At 40.4% G+C, this 25,780-nt stretch overlaps 1 protein-coding gene across 1 annotated transcript; it reads left to right on the forward strand.

The window, feature by feature from the left end:
- Positions 1-1,751: 1,751 nt before the first annotated feature.
- LOC134674976 (uncharacterized) lies at positions 1,752-25,661 on the forward strand. The gene is made up of 6 exons (XM_063533119.1): positions 1,752-1,904; positions 4,098-4,238; positions 16,504-16,608; positions 17,683-17,837; positions 23,229-23,379; positions 25,278-25,661. Exons 1-6 carry the CDS (start codon positions 1,866-1,868, stop codon positions 25,659-25,661), a joined length of 975 nt encoding a protein of 324 aa, XP_063389189.1. The 5' UTR covers positions 1,752-1,865.
- The last annotated feature ends 119 nt before the right edge of the window (positions 25,662-25,780 follow it).

Here is a 25,780-nt window from a genome sequence, read left to right on the forward strand (position 1 = left end):
TTAAAGCCCCATGGTCAGACACATACTGTATAAACAAAACAACATTAAAAAAAATGTTTTTATTGCATAATAAACAAGTTACAGGAAAAACCCCCCCGACAGCGCCCAGGGTGACCAGCGGTAGATTTCCGATTTTAAATTCAAAAAATTCGTGAAGTGCGATGCGTTAATTTATTTTTTATTTCGTGAGTGTTGCGGTCAGCAGAGCAGCGCGCATATGGTAAATTGTGCTATTGAGGCGTATTTTTACCAAAGGCTTTTCACATAGTAAAATCTTTTTAAGGCGTAAATTTTCCATTAATTTCTGAATATGTGGAAAAGGTGGGATGAGTAGGCCAAATACAGCGAAATCCGACATTTAGAAAATGTGATTGTTATCAAATATACAGGGTGAAATTTAAATCACTGGCCATATTCATTCCCGGCACTAGGTTACACTTAAGGAATCTATTTAGCGAAAAAAAAGAGTAAATTTTTTTTAATTTTCATTTTTAGATTTTTAAATATTTTCCACGAGTCGTGGTCACCCTATTACCACAAATGTAAACAAACCTAATAGTAGGTTTTAACAACAACATCAGCAAAACCCTTATCTGACCTACACTAAACCTTATAAACGTTGCAATAGGGTCCACTCAGTTAGTGTTGGCGATGGTAGGCAGGTTTATCAATTTCGAGGGTAGTCTAAACCATTCTGTGCTAGCGGTAAACATAACGGTAAGCATAAATGATTAGTCACTCGTCACTCGCCAACCTTAAAATAATAATCGCGCGCGTACTAAGGTTTAAAAAAATGATTTCGAACCGGGAAGATTACGAAATGGTACGGTGTTATTTATTAAGTATATTGTTTACGTGGTGCACAAAGATTATACGAAATGGAATCAGTTCCACGCCTTCGCAGACAAGGATTGAATCCAAGAGTACCATCTCGTGGGACTTTCGTTAATTGCGTCGACTTTTAATCAAATGTAAGTACATAAGTTGATTCAATTTTTTAAATACGCCTGAATGCAAAGATTCCTGACCTAGTTTTTACTCATTGTTTTTAAGTCATGGACGTTTTGTTAATAATCATTAGTCAGAAATAACATTTTAGATTAAAAATGGGTTGTCTTTGCATTTTGACGGTTCTAAGCCCGTTAAAAGTATGAAGGAAAAATTAGCAACTTATGTAGGTAAGCGTCTTATCTCGCTGCAATAGGGTTCATAATTGGTGACGCGATTGCAAACAGCGGGAGGGGCGGGGTGTCAATGACCTTAACTGATAAGAGAGAAGCGGGTGTAGTGGGTAGTTGTCGGTTCACCCTAACGTACGAGGTTTTTAGGACAACTTGATGATGAGTTATTTCGAAAAAAATGTACTGAGCGGTATTAAAAGAAAAAACACGTGTTTAATATTTTTTCGAGTTCTTTCGGGTGTTTCAATTTGGCCAGTGATTTAAATTTCACCCTGTATTTTGATTTCGGGGTTGGTGCCATAATAAAAGTAGCTCAGTTTAGCAAGTAGAATCGAGCCCTGGATTTAAAGCCCGATGGTCAGTAACACCCTGTATTATTTGATACAAATATTGTGTATGTATGTATGTAAACACTTTATTGTACATAAGACAGGTTAATATACAATTAAAAGAAAGTATACAATGTACAACGGCGAACTTATCCCTAAAAGGGATCTCTTCCAGTCAACCTTTGAGCAATATGTGATTGATTGTTTGAACTTCCAGTACGCAAAACCAGTAGTGAAACCGAAAAGGCCGCCAGACCTGACGCCAGATTGGAAGATTCAAGAAATACCCCCAGAGCCATATTCGCAGACTTTTTACAAAGAATTTGAGAGACCATATAAGTTGCAGCCGTTCGCTATGAGCGCTGCAATTTGGGACGGGTCAACTGACAACTTTGTGAGTACGCATAATGGCTCGTCTACACGATGGGCCAACGCCGGCCACTCCAAGGGACGCACTTATGAGTTAGAGGGAGCAAGTGATATTGCTATCTCATTCTACCGCAGTAGCATATTGTTCATTGTTTATTTTATTATTATTTTATTCGACAATAGGCTCAAATTGGGAGACAGTAATACACATAGGGTACAACAGTATTAACATAACAACATTAAATATACAGGGTGATCAATCTAAATGGGTCAGTATGGAGAAGTCACAAACTATAAGAGATAGCGAAATCTGTTCTTAGGAACCATGGCTCCGATTTTAGATTTAATAATAATGGCATTAAATTTTTTTTTTTAAATTTATCATACATAACCGGGATTCGAACATGATCAATATTCTTGTTGTTTGTTTGTATGGAAACTTTTAAACGATGCGTGATAGGTGGGGGGTGCTCGACCAAATATCATAGAGGGCCCCGAGACAAAACAAAGTACGTAAAAAAATCAAAATGGCCGACTTTTTTTTTAATTTTTTCAAGTTGGTCCGAGCGCGCTGAGAATTGGCATGCAGCGAGCCTGAAGGCCCAAGATTACAATGTAAAAAAAATATTTTTGGAAAAATCCAAAATGGCGGCGGACACGGGCAAAGACAAATTTCCAAGTAGGTTAAGCGAGCCTGAAGGGCGAGCTTCAGGCCGGGAGGCCAAAGGCCGACCCCGGTGGAGGGCCGAAGGCCCGAAGCCTCCACCCCGACGCCTAAAAAGCGACTCCCAATAGGAAAAGTGTTGGGTCGTTTTTAAGCTCCAACTTCCCCCTCTCGTGTGACGCTTCGGGCCTTCGGCCCCACGCAGAGCTCGGCCTTCGGCCTTCGCAAGCCTCAACGCTTCGCCGTGGGGCATTCGGCCTGCCGGCTTCGGTCATCAATACAGTTGGCTTGGTAGAACGCTTGGAAGCACCGAATTCACGCAGTTCGGCCTTCGGCCTCGCGTTTTGAGAGTAGGGGTGGAGGCTCAGGGCATTCGGCCTTCCACCGGGGTCGGCCTTCGGCCTCCCGGCATGAAGCTCGCCCTTCGGGCTCGCTTAACCTACTTGAAAATTTTACTTTGCCCGTGTCCGCCGCCATTTAGAATTTTTTCCAAAAATATTTTTTTGACATTGTAATCTTGGGCCCCCAGGATCGCCGCATGCCGAATCTCAGCGCGCTCGGACCAACTTGAAAAAATTAAAAAAAAAGTCGGCCATTTTGATTTTTTTTAATGTACTTTGTTTTGTCTCGGGCCCTCTATGATATTTGGTTGAGCACCCCCCACCTATCACGCATCGTTTAAAAGTTGCCATACAAACAAACAACAAGAATATTGACCATGTTCGAATCCCGGTTATGTATGATAGATTTAAAAAAAAATTGAATGCCATTATTATTAAATCTAAAATCGAAGCCATGGTTCCTAAGAACAGATTTTGCTATCTCTCATAGTTTCTGACTTCTCCATACTGACCCATTTGGATTGATCACCCTGTATAGTACTACTTCCAGGCACAATACTAAATTAACGGTCTTAGTGCCACTTGCACCGTCCCACTAACCCGGGGTTAAGCGGTTAAACCGTTAACCCAGTGTCAAATTGAAGAAGCCCTTGAGGGATAGCCTAAAGAACCGGGCCTTTTTTGGTGCAGGCACATTAATCACATTATGACTCCTCTACACGATGGGCCAGCGCCGGCCACTCCAAGGGACGCAGCCATGCGCTAGAATGAGATAGCAATATCACTTGCTCCCTCTAACGCATAAATACAACAACGCATAAATGCAACAGCCTCTTGCGCCTAGTGTTAGAGTCACCTGCTTGCGCCTTCTGGAAACACTGGGACGATGTACATATGGGCTCCAGAGGCTTAGTATATAATTTGTTATAATAGGTTTAAGTAATTAACATAATATTAAGGGAATGTATACTAATGGCTCCTCTACACGATGGGCCAACACCGGCCACACTGAGATAGCAATATCACTTGCTCCCTAACGCATAAATGGAATGAAATGGAGTGGCCGGCGTTGGCCCATCGTGTAGAGGAGCCATTACACTACGAACATGGTCTGAATTCAATAAATTGATTGATTGATTTATTGAATAAATTATTGGAGTGGCCGGCGCTGGCCCATCATGTAGAGGAGCCATAAAAAAGTGTAATATTTCAGGACCACCCCCAACTCCTGGGTTGTTACTGCTGTACTGTGTACAAAAAAGTGCTCCCACTGGCCGGCTGTGCTGTCCTTACGACTCGGCACATTCTGACTACGGCAACGTCAACTGAACTCGTACTTAAGGAACATGGTGAGGTAATATACTTTTCACCTCAGCAGCTCGAACAAGGGTACTTTGCATCTTAAAAACAGTGAACAAAATGCGATTTTGCTCACTGAGTCATTTTGTCTCACGCAGTGAGCAAAATCGCATTTTGCTCACTTAGTGAGACAGTATGAGTGAGCAAAATCGCATTTTGCTCACTGAGTGAGACAAAATGTCATTCAAGTGACCTTTATAGTCAAATGTCATTTCAACATGCGGGGTCTAATACAAGTTCGATATACTTGGGTTCTATTATCTCTGTCCCTCTAGGTATGTTCTCACTGCTTAGGGTGAAAAATGTTGTGTACTACACGAGATCAAAGTTATTTACATCCCGTGCACTTTTGAATCCCTTACTACGCTCAAGATTCTAAATTAGATTCATCTATTATAGAATCTTTCGCTTGCACGGGACTCAAAATAAGCACTCGAAGAAATATCAAACTTTGATCTCTTGTTGTACAAATAACTATTATTGAGATGATTATGGGCCCCTGAAACTGCCGTCGTGAAGATGACCAGTAGCCCATTTTATAAAGCTACAAGTTACAATTTACAAGCGGAAGTCTCTTTCTAACCCTATGTGTTAGAACGAGACTGCCGCTTGTAAATTGTAACTTGTAGCTTTATAAAATAGGACACAGCAACATCGGTGTGAGCGGCTTATTATTATTATCATTTATTTATTATCTCTACTTAAGTTAGGTTGTTTATAAAAGTAAAATACAAAAGCAGATAAAAAAATAAAAAAATACATAAGTATAAATATACAGGGTGATTTCGGGGTCGTGGAGCAAGAGAGCCAGACATCATACAGAATCCAAAGATGAGCCTAATGATGTTGTTAATTATTGTTTATCACCAATAATGATGATAATTTTCCAGATGACAAGTAGGAAAAAAACATTTTTGCATACAATTTGGTGACCCTACGGGGCTATTTATAAATTACGTCATTTCAATTTAGGGGGGGGGGGGGTCTGGGCATCGGATGACGGTAGCATGAAGTAGGAGGAAATGGGGTCATTTGAAGCATGATTTTTGGATGATTATAGGGAAGGGGGGTCAAAAATCGTCAAAAATCGATGACGTAATTTATGGACAGCCCCTATTCAATGTGACGTCTTGTCACTTTCCATACAGCGTATATCAAAAGTCATAGGGTGACCATAATTACTTAGTATAACATTAATTTTACTTGAAAAATAAGAATAATTAAAGTAATTATCTTTTAATCAAATACTACCATATGTAGCGATGCTACATATTTGCCTAGGATAAATACATGCTTTTCCATACAAGATAACCGGTACAACATGACTGTCGCATTTCCAACAAAATAACATACACCAGAGTATGACACTTATGTAAAACTATAATGTACCTCCTCAGCTGTAGGTTGGTTGGCGTATCCTGCCTCCTGGTTAACTGGTTTCGAAGAAACAAGGCTAAAGAGTATGCCACTTGAACGGAACTTGTCACCCAAATTGCGCGGAGATTGTTGAACCAAACCTGGCTTCATGCATATCAAAATGATCCCCCTGGTCTACCCCAACTGCTCAAATAGGTCACTTCCTAATTTAATTAGTATTTTAGAATCATTTTCGGAATTTTTATGAAACATAAATAGTGAATATGAAGGTGTGAAAAGGTTGAAGTTTTGACAGGAGAACTGTCAGAGAGTAGACTATGCGTTTAGTTACCGCATCGGAAAGAAGGTATTCTGAATGAAACAAGGTAGGAAACGTACGATAGAAATATAATTATTAGTAATTATTATTAACCACTTAAAATATTACAAGTATTAATGAGCATTGATATTTTTTCGAGAGTCATATGATTTGGAAAAGGTTTAAGTTGGTTTGACGTTTGATGCGTCGATATGGATCGAAACGGAGGGCTGTGGATTTTGCTAGAATCGACAATGGATGGAGAGTTGGTACTGGGGCACGCTAGCATTTATACAGTTCCTAATTGAATATCGAAATAAACTGCCTCGCCCCCTTCCGCCGCCTGCCCTGGCCGGTGGAAGATTGGGATATATGTAAAGTGCGCCGTGTGTGTGTGTGTTGTGCGCGAAAAGGGCGTAGCCCACCGAGTGCTTTCCGTGCCGCCGGCGAGAGCAAGCATGGCCGACGGTCGCGTTGCTCCGAGCGCCGTTGCGCGCTCCCTGATGTGCTGAGCGTCGTGGGGACGCTGGTTTTCACCGCAGGGCGCAGTTTCCAAGGCCTGTGGACTGCGTGCCGCCTGGCGATCCCGAGGTGCTTCACACAGGCCTCCCCTTCACTTGCGTGGCCTATCGGCTCCGAGGCGCATCACGTTGGCGCCACCATCAAGCCGTAGGGCACGGCCTTGACCCGCGAGCCGTGTGTCGGACAGCCTTGCCGCGGTCCGACGACCCCAAGGTCTCATCGCGCGGGTTCTTCTTGTGGAACTCCTGAGCGCCGCGGGTTGTTCTCGCCCGGGCTTGCCAAAGCCGGAGCTTGAGGAACGCCCGTCGCCCACCGTCAGCGATCCGCCTGCTGCGTTAAATACCAGCGGGCCTGTGGATGATAGCTACGTTCGGTACCCGTGAGTGCACTAGACTTTTATCCCAGGTTTTGGCCAAGACTCCGCGTCTCGTTCATCTCGCGATCGTAGATTAAGGTTTACTATAGTGTCACCCCATAACCGCCGACAGTTTAGAGAAACCGATTGTATTCTGAGCAGCGCCCGCCCTAAAGCGGAGTGCATTGTAGTAGTTAGCGAATTATATTAAATTGCATGTCATATATTTGGTCTTATCTTTTCAATATCCTATCAAGTTCCCATTAACCAGGTTAGAGTAACAAGAGGACCCTTGCACTCCAATAGTCCAATGTTTCACTGCGGATCTTATCCGAGGCATTTTTCCCATTAATCATTTAGACATTCTAAAAATCTTATTATTTCTTACACACAACAACATCATTTTTTATATACGACAATGTCATTTTTTATTCACGACAATGGCGCCCGAAAAAAAGTTTTAAATATCAACCTGGTTGCTGTGAGCTTGGGAGAGCGATAAGATAAATGTATAAAATTAGTATCAGTTAAAAAAAGAATTAAATGCAATTATAGGTCTTAAAAAATACAATACCATTTAATTTGTAACTTTACTTGTGACAGAGTAGCAAATTTATTATTTATTGTAATTATTATTAGGCTACACTATGAATAGTTAGCATAGCGCTTAGCCACAAATTATTTTTTCTACCACGCTCCAGTCGAGAGCATAGTGGTAGTTTACTTCAATACTTCATATATCTACCGAAGTGTTATTAGCTTATAATACTTAGGTGCACACCCTGACACAAGTAAAGCAGCAATCTTACCGACATGTCGGAGGAGGAAGGGGACGAATTCCATGACACAGGTGCGAGGGAAGTCAAACCCCCCACCACTACTCGTGAATTAACAGGATTCAATCCTTCGTATGTCAATACACGACCGCGGGGTGCTGCTGCAGACGCCCACCTACCCGGCCCATCCACGCCAAAACCACTAGAGTCTATTTTACCATATTTGGGGGCTCCGGGCCTTGTCCGTCAAACCAACTCAACCTTAACAGGGGCAGTCACTACAACCCCTACGACGGGGACTACAGGCAGTACAGAACGCATCGTGCATGTATTGCGCGAGGACCATTTGAGGTCGTGGAATTTGAAATTTTCAGGTGACTCAGATGTCACCGACTTCTTCCTTAGGATTGATGACTACAGACGTAGCCGAGACACTCCGGAGCACAAAGTGCTTAAATGTTTTGCAGATTTACTAAGCGGTAAAGCCTTAGATTACTATAGGCACATACGCGACGGAGTCTCCTCGTTGTCGGAATTGCAAGATCTTTTCAGATCGTTTTTTACATCAATAGACAATGATTATACTTTAGAAAAAACTATTCGAGAACACCGACAATCACCAGGCCAATCATTACATTTTTACATATTGGAGATGCAAACTATGAATGCGCGGCTGACAACAAAATTATCGGAAACAACCTTACTGCAGATAATTAAACATAACATTTTGCCATCATATGGACACCTGTTGGCTGTCGACGACTCGAATAGCATCCAAAATCTTATTGCTATAGGCAAACGTTTTGAAGCTTATTCAGGCTTACCTGGGTCTACAAATAATCCCAAAACAACAAAACAAATAAAACAAATTAACGAAATTAAAACTTATAATCAGAGAAATTTCAAGAGCAATAATACACAAAGACAGGTAAATAATAAAAACAACCAACTTACTTGTAAAAAATGTAAAAAATCGGGACATTCATACCAACAATGCCGCACTATTCCAGGCATTGTTTGCTTTCAGTGCGGTCAGAAAAATGTGCTTACAAGCACTTGCCACAAATGTAATCCTGCCAAGGGCAGACCAGCGCCGGAAGCAGACAATGTCCAAAAAAAACTAGATAGACCAGGAGCCATCAAAACAATATCAAACACACTATATTTAGGTGCGGTGACTCCTGGTGTAAAGGCGGTTGAAGGAGATAACCGAATTTACATTGATTTTGAGGTACGAGAACGAATATATGCAGGTCTAATGGACTCAGGAGCAAATTTAAGTATAATAGGGAACAATTACCATAAACATTTCTTAAATTTAGGATTTAATTTAATAAATTACACTACAACTGCGACTTGTGCAAACCGTTCTGTCGTTGAGGTCATAGGTAAAATCCTACTACCAATCAATTTCAGAGGGATGCTTTATAATATCATGTTTATGGTAATCCCAGAAGTATCTGATGACTTCATTTTTGGCATGGATTCTATATTAACACTAGAATTAATAGATATTTTTAAATTAAAAGATATTCACCTTCCAAAAAGGAAAACATCACTTAGGCCGGAGTCACTAAAAACATTATGTGCCATAGTGCCAAAACATGATCTCTCCCCTCTCGAATCAATTCAACTGGACAAAGTAATAAATGAATTTAAGTCAATCAGTACAGAGGAGCGAGGTCTGGGTAAAACATCTCTAGTAGAGCACAAGATCACAACAACGGGGCCACCAATAAAACAACGATATTATCCGCTTTCACCGGTTAAACTGAAGGCTTTAAATGACGAAGTAGACCGGATGCTTCAGCTGGGCGTGATAGCACCATCTAAATCACCATGGTCTAACCCCGTTGTTATGACCCCAAAAAAAGACGGTTCCTGGAGATTTTGTTTAGACGCCAGAAAACTTAACGACGTCACAGTCAAGGACTCATATCCTGTACCATACATTAATTCAATTTTAGATAATTTACGTGGCACACGTTATTTAAGCTCAATCGACTTGTCGGCGGCTTACTGGCAAATTTCTTTATGTGACTCCGACAACGTCGACGGCTCCGGCACGTCATGTCAAAAATGTGCATTTGTGGTACCAAACCGCGGACTATTTGAATTTAAACGCGTCCCGTTCGGTATCTCGAACGCGGGCTGTGAATTACAACGTTTGGTAGACTCTCTTTTTCACCATAAATACGGCGAGAAGATATTTGCATATTGTGACGACCTTCTCATAGCCACCAATTCGTTTGAAGAGCATATCGTTATTTTAAATGACGTTTTTCAAGCTTTAAGCAAGGCAGGTCTAACTATAAATTTTAGTAAGTGCGAATTTTGTAAGTCAGAGCTTAGGTACCTTGGATACATAGTCGGTTCACAAGGTCTACTAACAGATCCACAAAAGCTAGATAGCATTAAAAATTTCCCGCGCCCAACAACCGCTAAGCAACTACGCGCATTTATAGGGCTCTGTTCTTATTACCGACGATTCGTGGCAAATTTTTCAACTATCATAGCCCCGATGACAGCTTTAATTGGCAAGAAGAAGGGTAGAGACACCGTAGACTGGACAGTGGAAGCAGAGAGGTCATTCCTAGCGCTTAAAGAAGCCCTCACCCAGGCTCCGGTGCTCGCCTGCCCTGATTTTTCCAAACCATTCCAGATCCATTCAGATGCATCAAGCGTCGGCATCGGGAGCGTACTTATTCAGGAATTGAGCGGTATAGAACACCCTGTAGCTTTTTATTCTAGGTTGCTTACGAAAACCGAACGAAATTACAGCACAACCGAACGTGAACTCCTAGCATTAGTGGACTCAATAAATCATTTTAGACCGTACATAGAAGGTAGCCGCTTTGTGGTGGTCACCGACCATATGTCGCTAAAATGGCTCAAAACGCTAAACAACCCTTCAGGTCGTTTGGCGCGATGGGCAATGCAGTTATCTTGTTTTGACTTTGAAATTAGACATAAAAAAGGCTCCATGCACGTAGTACCAGACGTTTTGTCACGTATTGAGGCAGTAATATTCGAAGGAGGTTGCAGTTCTAAAGATAATTGGTATAATAAATTATTTAAAAATGTAGAAACAAACCCAGTATTTCATAAAAACTATCAAATAAAAAATAAAGTACTATTTAGATATTCAAAACCAATATCAAATTTACAGACCGAAAATAATTGGAAAATAGTTTTGCCTAGAGAATTAATACCAGAATGCATTAAAGAAAATCATGAAAAACTAACAGTACATCCTGGCACATTTAAAACTTTATCAAAAATTAAGGAAAACTATTTTTGGAAAGGCATGTATGCAGACGTGAAAAATTATGTGGCCACGTGTGAGAAGTGTAAAGCATACAAACACTCAAATCAGCCTCCACATGGGCACATGACAAACCAGAAAAAGGTTAATAAACCTATACACACTCTATCTATCGACCTAATAGGTCCTTTAGTACAATCATATTCTGGTCACGTCTACATACTATCTATAGTTGATGTATTTACAAAATATTGTTGGATTCACCCACTTAGAACTGCAACAACTAAAACAGTAACTACATTTATAGAATCAGAAATTTTAAATAAAGAGGGAATCCCATGTGTTTTAATCTGCGACAACGCAACAATATTCCAAAGTAAACAATTTAAAGATTTTTGTGCCACACACTCAATACCAAGGATATTTTATAACGCATATTACGCACCTCAATCTAATACAGTAGAACGCTTTAATCAAACTATTGAGACCTGCCTAGCTATTTTAGTAGGACAAGACCAAAGGAACTGGTCCAAGTACCTACCGCAAATCCAGCTATCTTTGAATAGCACTATTAATATTGTAACGGGGCATACACCATTCTTGTTGGCAAAGGGGCGAGAGATGATGACGGATGGCATGCTGCATTCCATTAGGGGCGGTATTCCAAATTCGTTAGACGACCTCCAAATTTCCAACCGGTCCGACAGAGCAACTGCTCTCAACGAGATGGCAGATATCTTCCAGCGCGTCACTGATGCTTTGACCAAAGCGTACAAACAAAACGCGGTACGATATAACCTGCGCCGTAAGGAACTACGGTTAAGCGTAGGCGATATCGTATGGAGGCGTAATTTTGTACAGTCAAATGCAGCACACTTCTTCTCCGCAAAATTGGCACCGCGCTTCCTGAAATGCAAAGTCATTAAGAAGCATTCGGATGTCGTATATGATCTTCAGGAGATAGACACGGGTAAAATTGGAAAGTATCATGTCAAGGACATAATTAAAGTCCCACAAGGTGTATGTCACACGTAACAATTTATTTTATATTATTAGGGCATATTAAGATTTAGCCCATTCTTTTTTTTCAAGCATACATGCTTCTTTGACCCAACTGGTCAACATTTGTTCCAAGCATTTCCTAGGAAATCAAATTTTATAAGTAACTACATACCCTAAGGGCCCAGGGTGACTCAATTATGGTGGATATAATACACTAAGTAGGACATGGAAAAGGAAACCAAGTTTTTTCTTTTTCAATTAATGCAAGCCCATTGGCTGCATATTGGAGTTTGATTTAAGTGCGGGTTACAAGTAACTTCCACTATTGCTAGTATAAGTAATAAATAAAAACTACCAACTAGTAACCACATTATATTAGGGTACTAGTGGCTTTGTATTTGTAGGAATATAGGCATAGCAGAGCATGCTATAGTAAAACATAACTATTAGTATATCAATAGGTAGCATTACATTAGGAATAGATATACATGTAATATACTAATTAATTAGAATAAATTAGCCTAATCAAAGATAAATAATATTTTTGTTAGCATTAAAAGATATCAATTAGCCTCAAAATGAGAGTTAGCTCATTATTAACTATAGCGACTACATTATACAACTTAAGACTATTTCAAAGGAAATCTAGGTTATATTTTTTAGTTGAGTAGCAGAAACCACAGTGTGGTGGCCACACGCTGTGATTTCTAATGTGAAACATGTGATAGTCATGATCTGACCACAGCATAGTGTTAAGAGGTATACGTCTACGTTATAGTTCTAGAACATAATATAGGTAAATTAAAGATAAATATTAAGTAGCATACTAAATAAATAAATATAGGTTTAGTGTCAAACGATAATAAATATGGAGCGCATGTATATGTCCGCATGTATAGTTAACGTCCTACTGGACCAGATGATTTTTTGGGAAAAGATTTTTTTTTTTCTCCGGTTACCCCGGCTGCCTCGGTTAAGCGGCGCTTAACCTCTTTGCCGAGAGAGGGGATATTGTAGCGATGCTACATATTTGCCTAGGATAAATACATGCTTTTCCATACAAGATAACCGGTACAACATGACTGTCGCATTTCCAACAAAATAACATACACCAGAGTATGACACTTATGTAAAACTATAATGTACCTCCTCAGCTGTAGGTTGGTTGGCGTATCCTGCCTCCTGGTTAACTGGTTTCGAAGAAACAAGGCTAAAGAGTATGCCACTTGAACGGAACTTGTCACCCAAATTGCGCGGAGATTGTTGAACCAAACCTGGCTTCATGCATATCAAAATGATCCCCCTGGTCTACCCCAACTGCTCAAATAGGTCACTTCCTAATTTAATTAGTATTTTAGAATCATTTTCGGAATTTTTATGAAACATAAATAGTGAATATGAAGGTGTGAAAAGGTTGAAGTTTTGACAGGAGAACTGTCAGAGAGTAGACTATGCGTTTAGTTACCGCATCGGAAAGAAGGTATTCTGAATGAAACAAGGTAGGAAACGTACGATAGAAATATAATTATTAGTAATTATTATTAACCACTTAAAATATTACAAGTATTAATGAGCATTGATATTTTTTCGAGAGTCATATGATTTGGAAAAGGTTTAAGTTGGTTTGACGTTTGATGCGTCGATATGGATCGAAACGGAGGGCTGTGGATTTTGCTAGAATCGACAATGGATGGAGAGTTGGTACTGGGGCACGCTAGCATTTATACAGTTCCTAATTGAATATCGAAATAAACTGCCTCGCCCCCTTCCGCCGCCTGCCCTGGCCGGTGGAAGATTGGGATATATGTAAAGTGCGCCGTGTGTGTGTGTGTTGTGCGCGAAAAGGGCGTAGCCCACCGAGTGCTTTCCGTGCCGCCGGCGAGAGCAAGCATGGCCGACGGTCGCGTTGCTCCGAGCGCCGTTGCGCGCTCCCTGATGTGCTGAGCGTCGTGGGGACGCTGGTTTTCACCGCAGGGCGCAGTTTCCAAGGCCTGTGGACTGCGTGCCGCCTGGCGATCCCGAGGTGCTTCACACAGGCCTCCCCTTCACTTGCGTGGCCTATCGGCTCCGAGGCGCATCACGTTGGCGCCACCATCAAGCCGTAGGGCACGGCCTTGACCCGCGAGCCGTGTGTCGGACAGCCTTGCCGCGGTCCGACGACCCCAAGGTCTCATCGCGCGGGTTCTTCTTGTGGAACTCCTGAGCGCCGCGGGTTGTTCTCGCCCGGGCTTGCCAAAGCCGGAGCTTGAGGAACGCCCGTCGCCCACCGTCAGCGATCCGCCTGCTGCGTTAAATACCAGCGGGCCTGTGGATGATAGCTACGTTCGGTACCCGTGAGTGCACTAGACTTTTATCCCAGGTTTTGGCCAAGACTCCGCGTCTCGTTCATCTCGCGATCGTAGATTAAGGTTTACTATAGTGTCACCCCATAACCGCCGACAGTTTAGAGAAACCGATTGTATTCTGAGCAGCGCCCGCCCTAAAGCGGAGTGCATTGTAGTAGTTAGCGAATTATATTAAATTGCATGTCATATATTTGGTCTTATCTTTTCAATATCCTATCAAGTTCCCATTAACCAGGTTAGAGTAACAAGAGGACCCTTGCACTCCAATAGTCCAATGTTTCACTGCGGATCTTATCCGAGGCATTTTTCCCATTAATCATTTAGACATTCTAAAAATCTTATTATTTCTTACACACAACAACATCATTTTTTATATACGACAATGTCATTTTTTATTCACGACACATATGATAATGTGGATCATTTACAGAGTCAGAAAAAGTGGTTCTGGATCACGACCCAGAAATCACCCTGTAAACACATTATAAAAAACCTAACCTAGGGCCCTCTGCCGGTGGTCAGGGCAGAGTGAGGAATCGACGTACTATACTTATTATTAATAATACAGTATGTAAACTTACTAAAACCATTTACTCAACCCCGTTAATGAATAGGTCACACTGAGCAACTTTTACTATGGCACCATCCCCGAAATCGCAAAAAAGAAATTGATTCTCCCATAGAAAAATTCAATGCTAGACCAGCAAAATGTATGAAACAACCAAATTTTTTTTCGCGATTTCGGGGTCGGTGCCCTAATAAAAGTTGCTCAGTGTGATCTACACATTAACGGGTTTGAGTAAATGGTTTTAGTAAGTTTACATACTGTATATCCCACTTACCTATAACAAACATTGTCAGTAAAAACCGGGCAAGTGCGAGTCGGACTCGCGCACGAAGGGTTCCGTGTCATAATGCAAAAAAAAAACAAAAAAAAAAACGGTTCGTGAGATACAGCCCGGTGACAGACGGACGGACGGACGGACGGACAGCGAAATCTTAGTAGTAGGGTCTCGTTTTACCCTTTGGGTACGGAACCCTAATTATCTGCAGTCACGAGGCCACTTAGATATTAAACCATCTAAACAATTTTGGAAATAAATAATGTTTTGGAAATTATAAAAAAATCACCATTTATATTTATTTCAATAACATATCAAGCTTTGAACTATACAATAATCAACAAGCTTCAATCATACTACTCATACATGTTTACCAATAACGTTTACTTTTTATGTACTAAATACATTCAAAAAATTTAAAAAGAGATTTTTTTTTATAGCGAATTTGACCTAAACTCATATAACATTTTTTCCTTCTTTTGACCTCAGAAAAGCGTGGTTAAAATCTTTCGCATTCCTCGTGAACACCTTGTATATCGCGCGCCGCGCACGCCTCCTCCGGTATCCTGACATTTCGCTACATAAAGTATAAGCCACAGCCTAGACCGTAAGAAATAGAGAGATTCGGTTTTTTTTTCAAAATGTAGCCTAGATCAATTCCTCTTTTTTTAATTTTTTCGATATCGCTTTTCTTTTTCGATAAATTGTCGATTTAGTACGAAAAGACACTGAAAATACGTAATTTTCTCGGAGTAATTAACAATGGAGACGCCATGTCTAAAATTTTCGGTACAAAATAGTCTGCCGTTTTTTGCGGGGGAGGGGCACATCAAATGTATAGGTACGTCATGTCAGATAAACGTCAGTCCATACATATGGTTGACCATTGGCCGCCTATTTTCGACAGAGGGGAACGCCTGTTAATGGCGGCTCCATTTCTACATTTTTACGATTTTCGAAAAAGAGTTTTGACTTGGATGACGAAGTTTATTTTGAAAAATATTTTTTCACCATATTGCATAGCCCTCATAAAGACGCATCTTTTGAGACCTGGACCATTTACGTAGCCCTAAAACTGACGAGACCAGGGCAATGTCACACTCTGGCTGAAATTGGAGCCCTATACTGATGTGATCGAAAAAACATACAAAAAACTTGATTTTGTGCGTAATGTAATGGCCCTTTAGTCCAGTCATTATATCCAAAAAACCGACCCTACCCGTGAATAATCAGTTCTTAGATTTTTTTTCGTAGGTCCCTCGGGGGGGGGAGGGAGGGTCACTGGGTAAATAAAAAAGTAGACTGAATCCGGCTCCTGCGTATACGCAGGACCTACGAAAAAAAAAAACCAAGAACTGATTATTCACAGGTCAAAATCTATAATGACTGAACTACTTCGTGCGCGAGTCCCACTCGCCCTTGGCCGGTTTTTTATTTATTTAATCAGAGTTTGTAATATCATTATCTCATACTTACAGAAAAGACATCTGCACAATATTCTGGGTGCCTGGTACGATATGTCGGAGTACGCACCAAACAACAGCATTTATATGACCCCTGCAAGAATTCATTACCATCCTAAAGTAAGTTTACATGTTTGTTTGTTGTGTTTTGTTTTTGTATTTTTATTATTGCCTGGTAAATAATATACTCCACCTGGTACTCTCTTCCGACCACGTGACGGATACAAGCCAGGGATGTTGCGAATATTCGCATCCGCATCCGCGAAACATCCGCATTATTTTCAACATCCGCATCTGCATCCGCATCCGCATAAAATCGATGCGGAGCATGATGCGGATGTCCACCAAGTCGGTAACAGGAACGTATTAGCGGCGGCGCCGGCGGCGTAAGTGCTAGGTAATTTCGTCATTATTATATGTAACGAAATCGTCTTGATCCCGAAAAGTCAGCCAAGTTACTGTTTATTAAATAAAAACGCACCTATATTCTTGCTCGAATACTAAACGTTTCGTTTTTTTTAAATAAAAAATGCTAAAAATGTAATATTTGACGTTTTTTTAGTATTAATCTTGACATCCGCATCCGCGGATGTGAGGCTTTAAGTATCCGCATCCGCATCCGCGGATGTCAAATAATCTGCAACCGCAACATCCCTGATACAAGCCTAGGTCATCATGCGACAGCGCTATATACATAATAATTATGCAATAGCGGTGTATAAAGTGGCAATGTTATTGTTACGTAGGCTTGTGTCACTCTAAGAAGAGAAGACCATGTTTTATTAGATTATGGTATGTAATGTATGTGTACGTTAGTTTGTAAGGTATCTATGTATGGGCCTTAGTTGTTTGATAATATTTTTTTAAGGACTCTTACCGCGAGAAATGTGACGTCCCACGGAAGAAGGTACCTTATGGCGGTTGGCGCTTACGCTATTATTAACGCCGCTCAAATATTATTGCGGCGCTATGCAACGTAAGCGCCAGCCGCCATAAGGTACCTTTTGCCGTGGAACGTCACAAATTTCGTATATAGGTATTAGAACCGCTTGGTTCCTATCTATTTCTTTAGTTTTATTTAGGTTTAGTATTGATAGTTGATTTCCGAGGCACGTTTTTTTCTTAGACTTAATTTATCTTATACGGAGTTATATAGATCTCTGATAATACTATTATTCTGTGATATTGTTTCAGTATATAATGCCAGAAGCTGTAAATGCCTCGCATCCAATCCCGGCAGTCTTTGATTTGGCAGTATGGGCATCAACACATCCATTTTTTTTCTTTGAAAATCAAGGGGGTAAAAATACTCGGAGCACCTACGTTTGCAACAGAGCGGGATCGTATTGGTAATTAATTTATTATTTATGGCCTATTATCGTGTGCAAGCCTCCCCTGTCTTTTGCCACACGTTACGGCTTTCGGCGCGATTCGGGAAATGAATTAGAGAATAACTAGATACGATATAGTAAAGATATGTGACGTCCCACAGCTAAAGGTACCTTATGGAGGTTGGCGCTTACGCTATTATTAACGCCGCTCCAATATTATTGAGGCGCTATACGACGTAAGCGCCGGCCGCCGTAAGGTACCTTTTTTCGTGGAACGTCACATATCTTCACTATTTCATATTTCGTTAATCTCTAATTCATTTCCCGAATCGCGGCGCCAGCCGCCATAACAGTGGAACGTCACATACCTTTACTGTTTCATATCTAGTGAGTATCTAATTCATTTCCCGAATCGAGCCGTTCGTGCATGCTCCCACTAGTCGCCAGGTCGTTTCGCCATCTCATTTTTGGTCTGCCTCTGCCTCGGGTGATCTGTGGTGGTGTTGGTTGGTTGCGTTAGACCAAGAAAAGTCTGCAATGATTTTGATAGCAGACGCAGTGTTATTTTAAACGTCAAACTCCTGTGAAATTATCGTATAAATATTACACTTGCACTGCGTGTGCTACCAAAGTCGTTGCAGACTTCTGTTAGTCGAATTCTATTTAGACTTCTGTTAGACTTTTCATTTTCTCTTTCATTTTCTGGCAATTTTTACGTTAAATCTGTAGGGCACATTGCACGTGGAACCGATGGCCATTTCATTTACATTTTCCTTTATTCTATTCTTAAACAATACAATCACTGTGTCAGAAATCACATTAAATACATTTTGTAAATAACAACAATAAACCATTAATACTAATACTAAATAACAATTATAAATACCTTATGTTAGGACCTATCATATATTTTCCTCAATACTATAGGAGCATCTAGTCAATAAGAAAGACTTCAACTTACGCTTAAATAAGAACCAGTCCGTAATTACTTTTAGGTCAGTAGCGAGCTTATTAAATAGAGTGACTGCCTGATATCTTGCATTGGGGCGGAAAGGTTCTCGAAAGGCGACCACGTACCGGAAGGTGCAGCGTGGGTAAAGCCCCTACAAGGTGGACTGATGACCTGCTAAAGGTCGCGGGACTCCGCTGGATGCGGATTAGGGCTTCCAATACCGGGATCCCGCGATCCCGAAATACCGGGACCCCGTCTGTTTAAACGAGTTTTTCAATACCAGGATCCCGGTATTTTCAAAAACAAGGAAAATGTGCCGATTATAATGTTTAACATCCATTAACATCATCACATTCGGCTGTATAAATGAATACAGCCAATAAATAATATAATAATATAATAATGGCGGCAATAAATGAATTCTTATTCTTATTCTTATTCTTATTCTTCTTATTCTTATCAAGAAGATTACTTGCCCATTTAATTTAAAAAAATCATTTAATTGAAACAAGATCTGTGTATATGCGTTAGACAAATATTTGGTGATGAATTCTGTTCAGGATATGATATTATTATAATTAGTTCTTCAAATCAAGAAGATTTTTAGCACTAGCTAACCACCAATTGTCTTTCTTAATCTGTATCCCATCAAAAACATAAATGTAAAAAAGGAGAGCCAAGTTCAATACAAAAATTATGCTTGGCTGCGGGGTTCGCCGCAAAAAGAATGGAGATCTAAATGAGTGCCAAGTTCTATGCAAAATCCAAATATGTATTTATAGGAACAATATAACATTATAAACAAGTATTAAACTCTATTTCTTTGCTTTATTGGATACCTATAACAATTGCTGTTATTTAAAAAAAATGCGAGATCTTAAAGCAGGTTAGATTTGACTTGGCCAGTTTTCATTACATCAGTCATTTTATAAAGTTATTCAACATATATATTTTGTAATTCTGATTAAAACTGGCCAAGCCAAATCTAACCTACTTTAAGATCTCACATTTTTTTAAAATAACAGCAATTGTTATAGGTATCCAATAAAGCAAAGAAATAGAGTTTAATACTTGTTTATAATGTTATTTTGTTCCTATAAATACATATTTGGATTTTGCATAGAACTTGGCACTCATTTAGATCTCCATTCTTTTTGCGGCGAACCCCGCAGCCAAGCATAATTTTTGTATTGAACTCGGCTCTCCTTTTTTACATTTATGTTTTTGATGGGATATCAATACTTTTTGTAAAGAAAACTAGGCAGGTATTGAGATTTAATGTTTTTTCTTGTGTTTCCGCTGCATGTTTTTTACTTCTGTTCTTTGTATTAATTATGTGGTGCCGCGCGCCGCCAACGACATACCGTTGGCCGGTTGTTTAGCGTGTATTACAGGTTATTTGAATGGGGGCCCCCCCTATTTTTTAACTTTTTTATTTTTAGATTTTTTCCTACGCTTACACACAATTACCGAGCTGGATTCCAAATTTCATCCTTCTAGGTCATCTGGAAGTAGGTTAGGTTTAGGTACTATATGTCAGAAACAATTAAAAAGAAATTTGTATGGGGACCGCCCCTATTTATTAACTTTTTTTTGTTTTTAGATTTTTTCCTACGCTTACACACAATAACCGAGCTGGATTCCAAATTTCATCCTTCTAGGTCATCTGGAAGTAGGTTAGGTTTAGGTACTTATATGTCAGTCACAATAAAAAATGGTTTTTTTGTATGGGGACCCCCCCTATTTTATAACTTTTTTTATTTTTAGATTTTTTCCTACGCTTTCACACAATAACTGAGCTGGATTCCAAATTTCATCCTTCTAGGTCATCTGGAAGTAGGTTAGGTTTAGGTACTATAAGTCTGTCAGTCAGTCTTAAAATTTACGACTTTTTGAGCTTCATATCTTTATAACCGTTTGAGCTAGCTTCATGAAATTCGGGCTTCTAGATATCCTTATGGATATAATTAAACACACGTAGTTTTATGTGTTTACGTTAAAGATGTTTTGAGTTATAGAAGGGTCAAAAGTGGCACCAAGTGGTTCGTGTAATATTACACTTGGCGCTGGCTAGCCAGTTCCTTTGCTTGAACTTGGCTTGACACGCTGCCGCGTGTCTGGATTCATTGAATCTCATGTATGTACTTTTATACTGTTACTGCTTTAGGCACGAAGAACGTTTGTGGTTATAGTATAATGACAATCATTTAATTCATCGTTGAGAAAGAAGCAGGATGAACATAAAATCGGTATTCATAAGCGGTGCCTATGTTTATGTGTTGTTCAGGAGCGCTTTTATGTAGATTTACTTCTGTTCTGTGTATAATTATGTGGTGCCGCGCGCCGCCAACGACACACCGTTGGCCGGTTGTTTAGCGCGTATTACAAGTTTTTTGTATGGGGACCCCCCCTATTTTTTAACTTTTTTTTAATTTTAGATTTTTTCCTACGCTTACACATAATTACCGAGCTGGATTCCAAATTTCATCCTTCTAGGTCATCTGGAAGTAGGTTAGGTTTAGGTACTTATATGTCAGTCCCAATAAAAAATGGTTTTTTTGTATGGGGACCCACCCTATTTTTTAACTTTTTTTTATTTTTAGATTTTTTCCTACGGTTACACACAATAACTGAGCTGGATTCCAAATTTCATCCTTCTAGGTCATCTGGAAGTAGGTTAGGTTTAGGTACTTATATGTCAGTCACAATAAAAAATGTTTTTTTTGTATGGGGACCCCCCTTATTTTATAACTTTTTTTATTTTTAGATTTTTTCCTACGCTTTCACACAATAACTGAGCTGGATTCCAAATTTCATCCTTCTGGGTCATCTGGAAGTAGGTTAGGTTTAGGTACTATAGGTATGTCAGTCAGTCTTAAAATTTACGACTTTTTGACCTTCATATCTTTATAACCGTTTGAGCTAGCTTCATGAAATTTGGGCTTCTAGATGTCCTTATGGATATAATTAAACACACGTAGTTTTATGTGTTTATGTTAAAGATGTTTTGAGTTATAGAAGGGTCAAAAGTGGCACCAAGTGGTTCGTGTAATATTACACTTGGCGCTGGCTAGCCAGTTCCTTTGCTTGATGAACTTGGCTTGACACGCTGCCGCGTGTCTAGATTTACTGGTGAGAACCTGTAATTGGCTTTTTGTATCACATCTATAAAACCCATTAACATGTTAACAGCTGTTGGATCTCCGAATAGAAATAAATAAATAAATAAATTTTATCCAAAAGTAGAAAGAAATGAACTGTAAGTGGCAAACGAATTATAAGTGCCAAATTTGAATATTTATTGGCTAGCTGATTAGGTTGAACTAAAAATGTAACTGGTGAAATCAACAAAGCGGATAAAATGATTGCCAACCTGGAGGGTGAAATGATAATTATTGCATATAGCGATTATTGTTTAATATCCTAAGCTAAGGACATACATATCTGGTGTTACAATGAGCCTTTTAAAAAAAAAAACTCAAAATTTTTAAGCGATTCATAGTCAATACCGGGATCCCGGGATCCCGGTATGTGGCAGTATGGTTGTCCTTCTTTGACAAACGGCATTTTTAAAAGAGCGAGGAGAGAGTAAATGATACCAGTTGCTGCGCCGTCAAAGAGAACAGAAAACGTTGGGGCCTTGGGCCTGAGTGAACGCTCGAGTTGAGCGTGCAGCGGGGCGGGGCGTGAGGCGTGCATGTTATGGCTCCTCTACACAATGGGCCAACGCTGGCCACTCCAAGGGACGCATTTATGCGTTAGAGGGAGCAATTGATATTGCTATCTCATTCTACCGCATGGCTGCGTCCCTTGGAGTGGCCGGCACTGGCCCATCGTGTAGAGGAGCCATTAAACAAATGCAAACGTATACGAGCGGCCTTAGTGCACGCTGCTCGAATCACTTGTGAGCCCGACGCCACGCTGCATGCCCCGCCGAACGCTCCGCTTCGAGCGTCCACTCAGGCCTTACACTTAGGGCCAGTTGCACCAACCACATTTGACAGACTGATCACCGTCAGCCGGCGCGCCCCAGCGCTTTACTATGAAACTTTCCATACATAAAAATTTAGCGAACTCTTTAACGATACGAACAGTTTGGTGCAACCGACCCTTAGGGTCGGTTGCACCAAACCGTCCGTCACCGTTAAAGTGATCGCAAAATTTTATTGAATGGGAAGTTCATAGATCTCTGCTAGGTGACGTTACTCTTAGTTATCCAAGGTTAGTTTTAACCTCATACCAGGCGTGGCTCACTCCGCGATTTCGTCGCTTTGCTACAGGTAGCTAATAAAATTCCATCCGTTCGACCCCAACGGGGTTTGCCATAAGCCGCGCGTGGCGCTGTCGCCACCTAGCGGCCATATCTGTGCTGATCGTGACAGACGCGTTTTGTTAGAGAGTGAGTCTTCTGTACCTAGTACTATTATTTATTCTGTGCTCATACTATTCTTTTGCAGGCTACAATTCGGCTCTCCGACGCTTGGAGCCGTAAAACAGCCGGTCGCTATTATAGTTGGATTCCAATTTATAATGTGGTACAGAAGAAAACCTACGCCTTTCCACAAATATGCGGTGAAAACACAGAAGTACACTGGTAAATGTCCAAAGGTAAGCTTCGTTCGATTATTGGCCCGAACGAATTTTAAGATACGCCATAAGGTACCTTTTGTCGTGGAGCGTCACATAATTTTACTATTTAATATCTAAGTGAATCTCTAATTAATTTCCCGCATCGCGGCGCCAGCCGCCATAAGATACCTAGCTCTACCCGTGGGACGTTACCCGAATTCATTTTTCGAATCGAGCGCTAAGAGAAGATAACGGCTTGATTTTTGACAACCCTAAATAGCCGAAAGGGATAGTGCCATATATATTAGAAAGGGACATCATGATTCGACCCTGAACCGCTGTCAAACTTCGGTTTTGTAGGAAGTTTCCTTTCTGTACGGCAGTACTATTATTTATTCTGTGCTTAAAGTTCGAATAGGGACTTATATCACTTTATTGTAAGTATTTAACCTAGCTTAAACATTGACATCTGATCCGTCAACCTTCTAGCACCTTTTGTCGTGGAGCGTCACGTATATGACGCTCCACGACAAAAGGTACCTTATGGCGGCTGGCGCTTACGTCGCATAGCGCCGCAATGATATTGGAGCTACGTTAATAATAGCGTAAGCGCCAACACCATAAGGTACCTTTACCCGTGGGACGTCACATCACATCACGTCACAGGGCCATTTTTGGACCGTTAGCCATATTGTGCGAGGTGATTAGGTAGGTCATACTGAACAACTTTTTCTATGGGACGAACTCCGAAATCACAAAAAAATTTATAACGACCCTGTATAAACACCAAACTTTTCAGTAGAAAAATCGACGATTTTTTTAGGACAAATATTTTTAGGATGCCGTACTTCAAAAGGAAAAACACCGGTCAAGTGCGAGTCTGACTCGCGTTCCAAGGGTTCTGGACACTACTAAATTTTTAACAATGTATTTTTTTTATGTGGAACGTGAATGACATGTTTTTAAAAAACCCGTAGGGGTCGGATCAAAAACTAAGTAATTAAGTCCGACTCACACTAGACTGCAACTAATAGGTTTTTCAGTCATCTGTAAAGAACTGTATTGTGTAAGTTTTTTCAAAATTAGTTTCGCAGATAAAGGGGGGAATGGTCGGACAGACAGACGCATGAGTGATCCTATAAGGGTTCCGTTTTTTGATTTTGGGGTACGGAACCCTAAAAAACGGAACGCTTAGGATCACTTTGTTGTAATTTTTCAAATTTACCGCTTTTTCGCGTGTCCCATCGTCCAATAAAAAATCATAAGTTTGGATGAACATCAAACATCATCATCAAACATCAACATTTATTCAGCAAATAGGCCACAAGGGCACTTTTACACGTCAACATTAAATTTACACAAAAGCAAAAATAATAACATCAACAATTTTATAAAATAAAACTAACAATTCAATCTAACGTATTACAATTACTAAGAGATGTATATGGTCTCTTAATGTCGAATTACATACAAAATACAGATATATATATAAAAAAAATCTATAATATTTAGAGGTGTAAATGTCTCTAGGTGTCAGAACTATAAGATTATATAGTTTATCAAGTTATCCTTAGAGATGTATAGGGTCTCCAAGAGTCAATATCCTGTATAATTAATACATTCATTAAGAGAAAAGAAACATACGAGAACAGAATGAGGCGTCTCACTGTAATTAGTTAATAAAAATTAAGTTACTAAGTATAATAGCTCGTGTTAGCTTAAACAGACCAGTCTCCACAAACAGCACCCGTTCACGAGTATGACGCGTATCTCAGCCATCGCCTCCCTCAACCTTCATTCGGGAACCCTTGAAACTTTGGAACTTTGGAACTTGGGAACTTTGGCGACCCGATGAAGATATAAATAGACTATGGACGTCCCTACCCGGACCGCTCGATTGTAGGTATTTTTTTAACGAGTGTATTTATTATTTTCAGACGGAATGGGGGTGGTTCTTCTGCATTTGGGGCAGATGGGCAGGGCTAGGGCTGGACAGTGGTGCCGCCTTGCACAGGGCAACGCAAGGCCAATCTTGGCTCTACGACGGGCTCCTGGGTATGCACGCTTTCTCCATGGACCTGAGGGCCAAAGAGCTTACCCATTACTTCACTCCAGTGGAAAACCACGCTGTTTTGTCCTGGCTTTATGACGCATATATGGGCAGAAAGGATTATCGCTGGCTGGATGATCGGTTTCAGGACTCGGAATGGCGGGCACCGGTGCCAAAGAAAGGAAACCTAATCCAATGGAAATACGACCAAGCAAGTACATCCTGGCCGAAGCCTGCGTTTGAGCCTCCGATATTTTATAAAAAAAAATAACCTGGTCGACTCTGGACTCTGCTCGGTCTGGACTTAAACACACATGTATAAAAAGCTAGTCTAAAACAGCCCCTATGTCCCTGAATGTTGTTGCTTTTAATAAAGCATAAAAATAAGGC

The sequence above is a fragment of the Cydia fagiglandana genome, chromosome 21, assembly GCF_963556715.1.
Source record: "Cydia fagiglandana chromosome 21, ilCydFagi1.1, whole genome shotgun sequence".
NCBI lineage: Eukaryota > Metazoa > Arthropoda > Insecta > Lepidoptera > Tortricidae > Cydia > Cydia fagiglandana.

Excerpts from the sequence above, each read along its gene's own strand:
- LOC134674976 (XM_063533119.1), top strand. The coding sequence starts at position 1,866 with ATGAGCGCTGCAATTTGGGACGGGTCAACTGACAACTTT. Across the intron at positions 17,838-23,228 it reads AACAGAGCGGGATCGTATTG|GCTACAATTCGGCTCTCCGA; the intron begins GTAATTAATTTA and ends ATTCTTTTGCAG. Across the intron at positions 23,380-25,277 it reads ACACTGGTAAATGTCCAAAG|ACGGAATGGGGGTGGTTCTT; the intron begins GTAAGCTTCGTT and ends TATTATTTTCAG.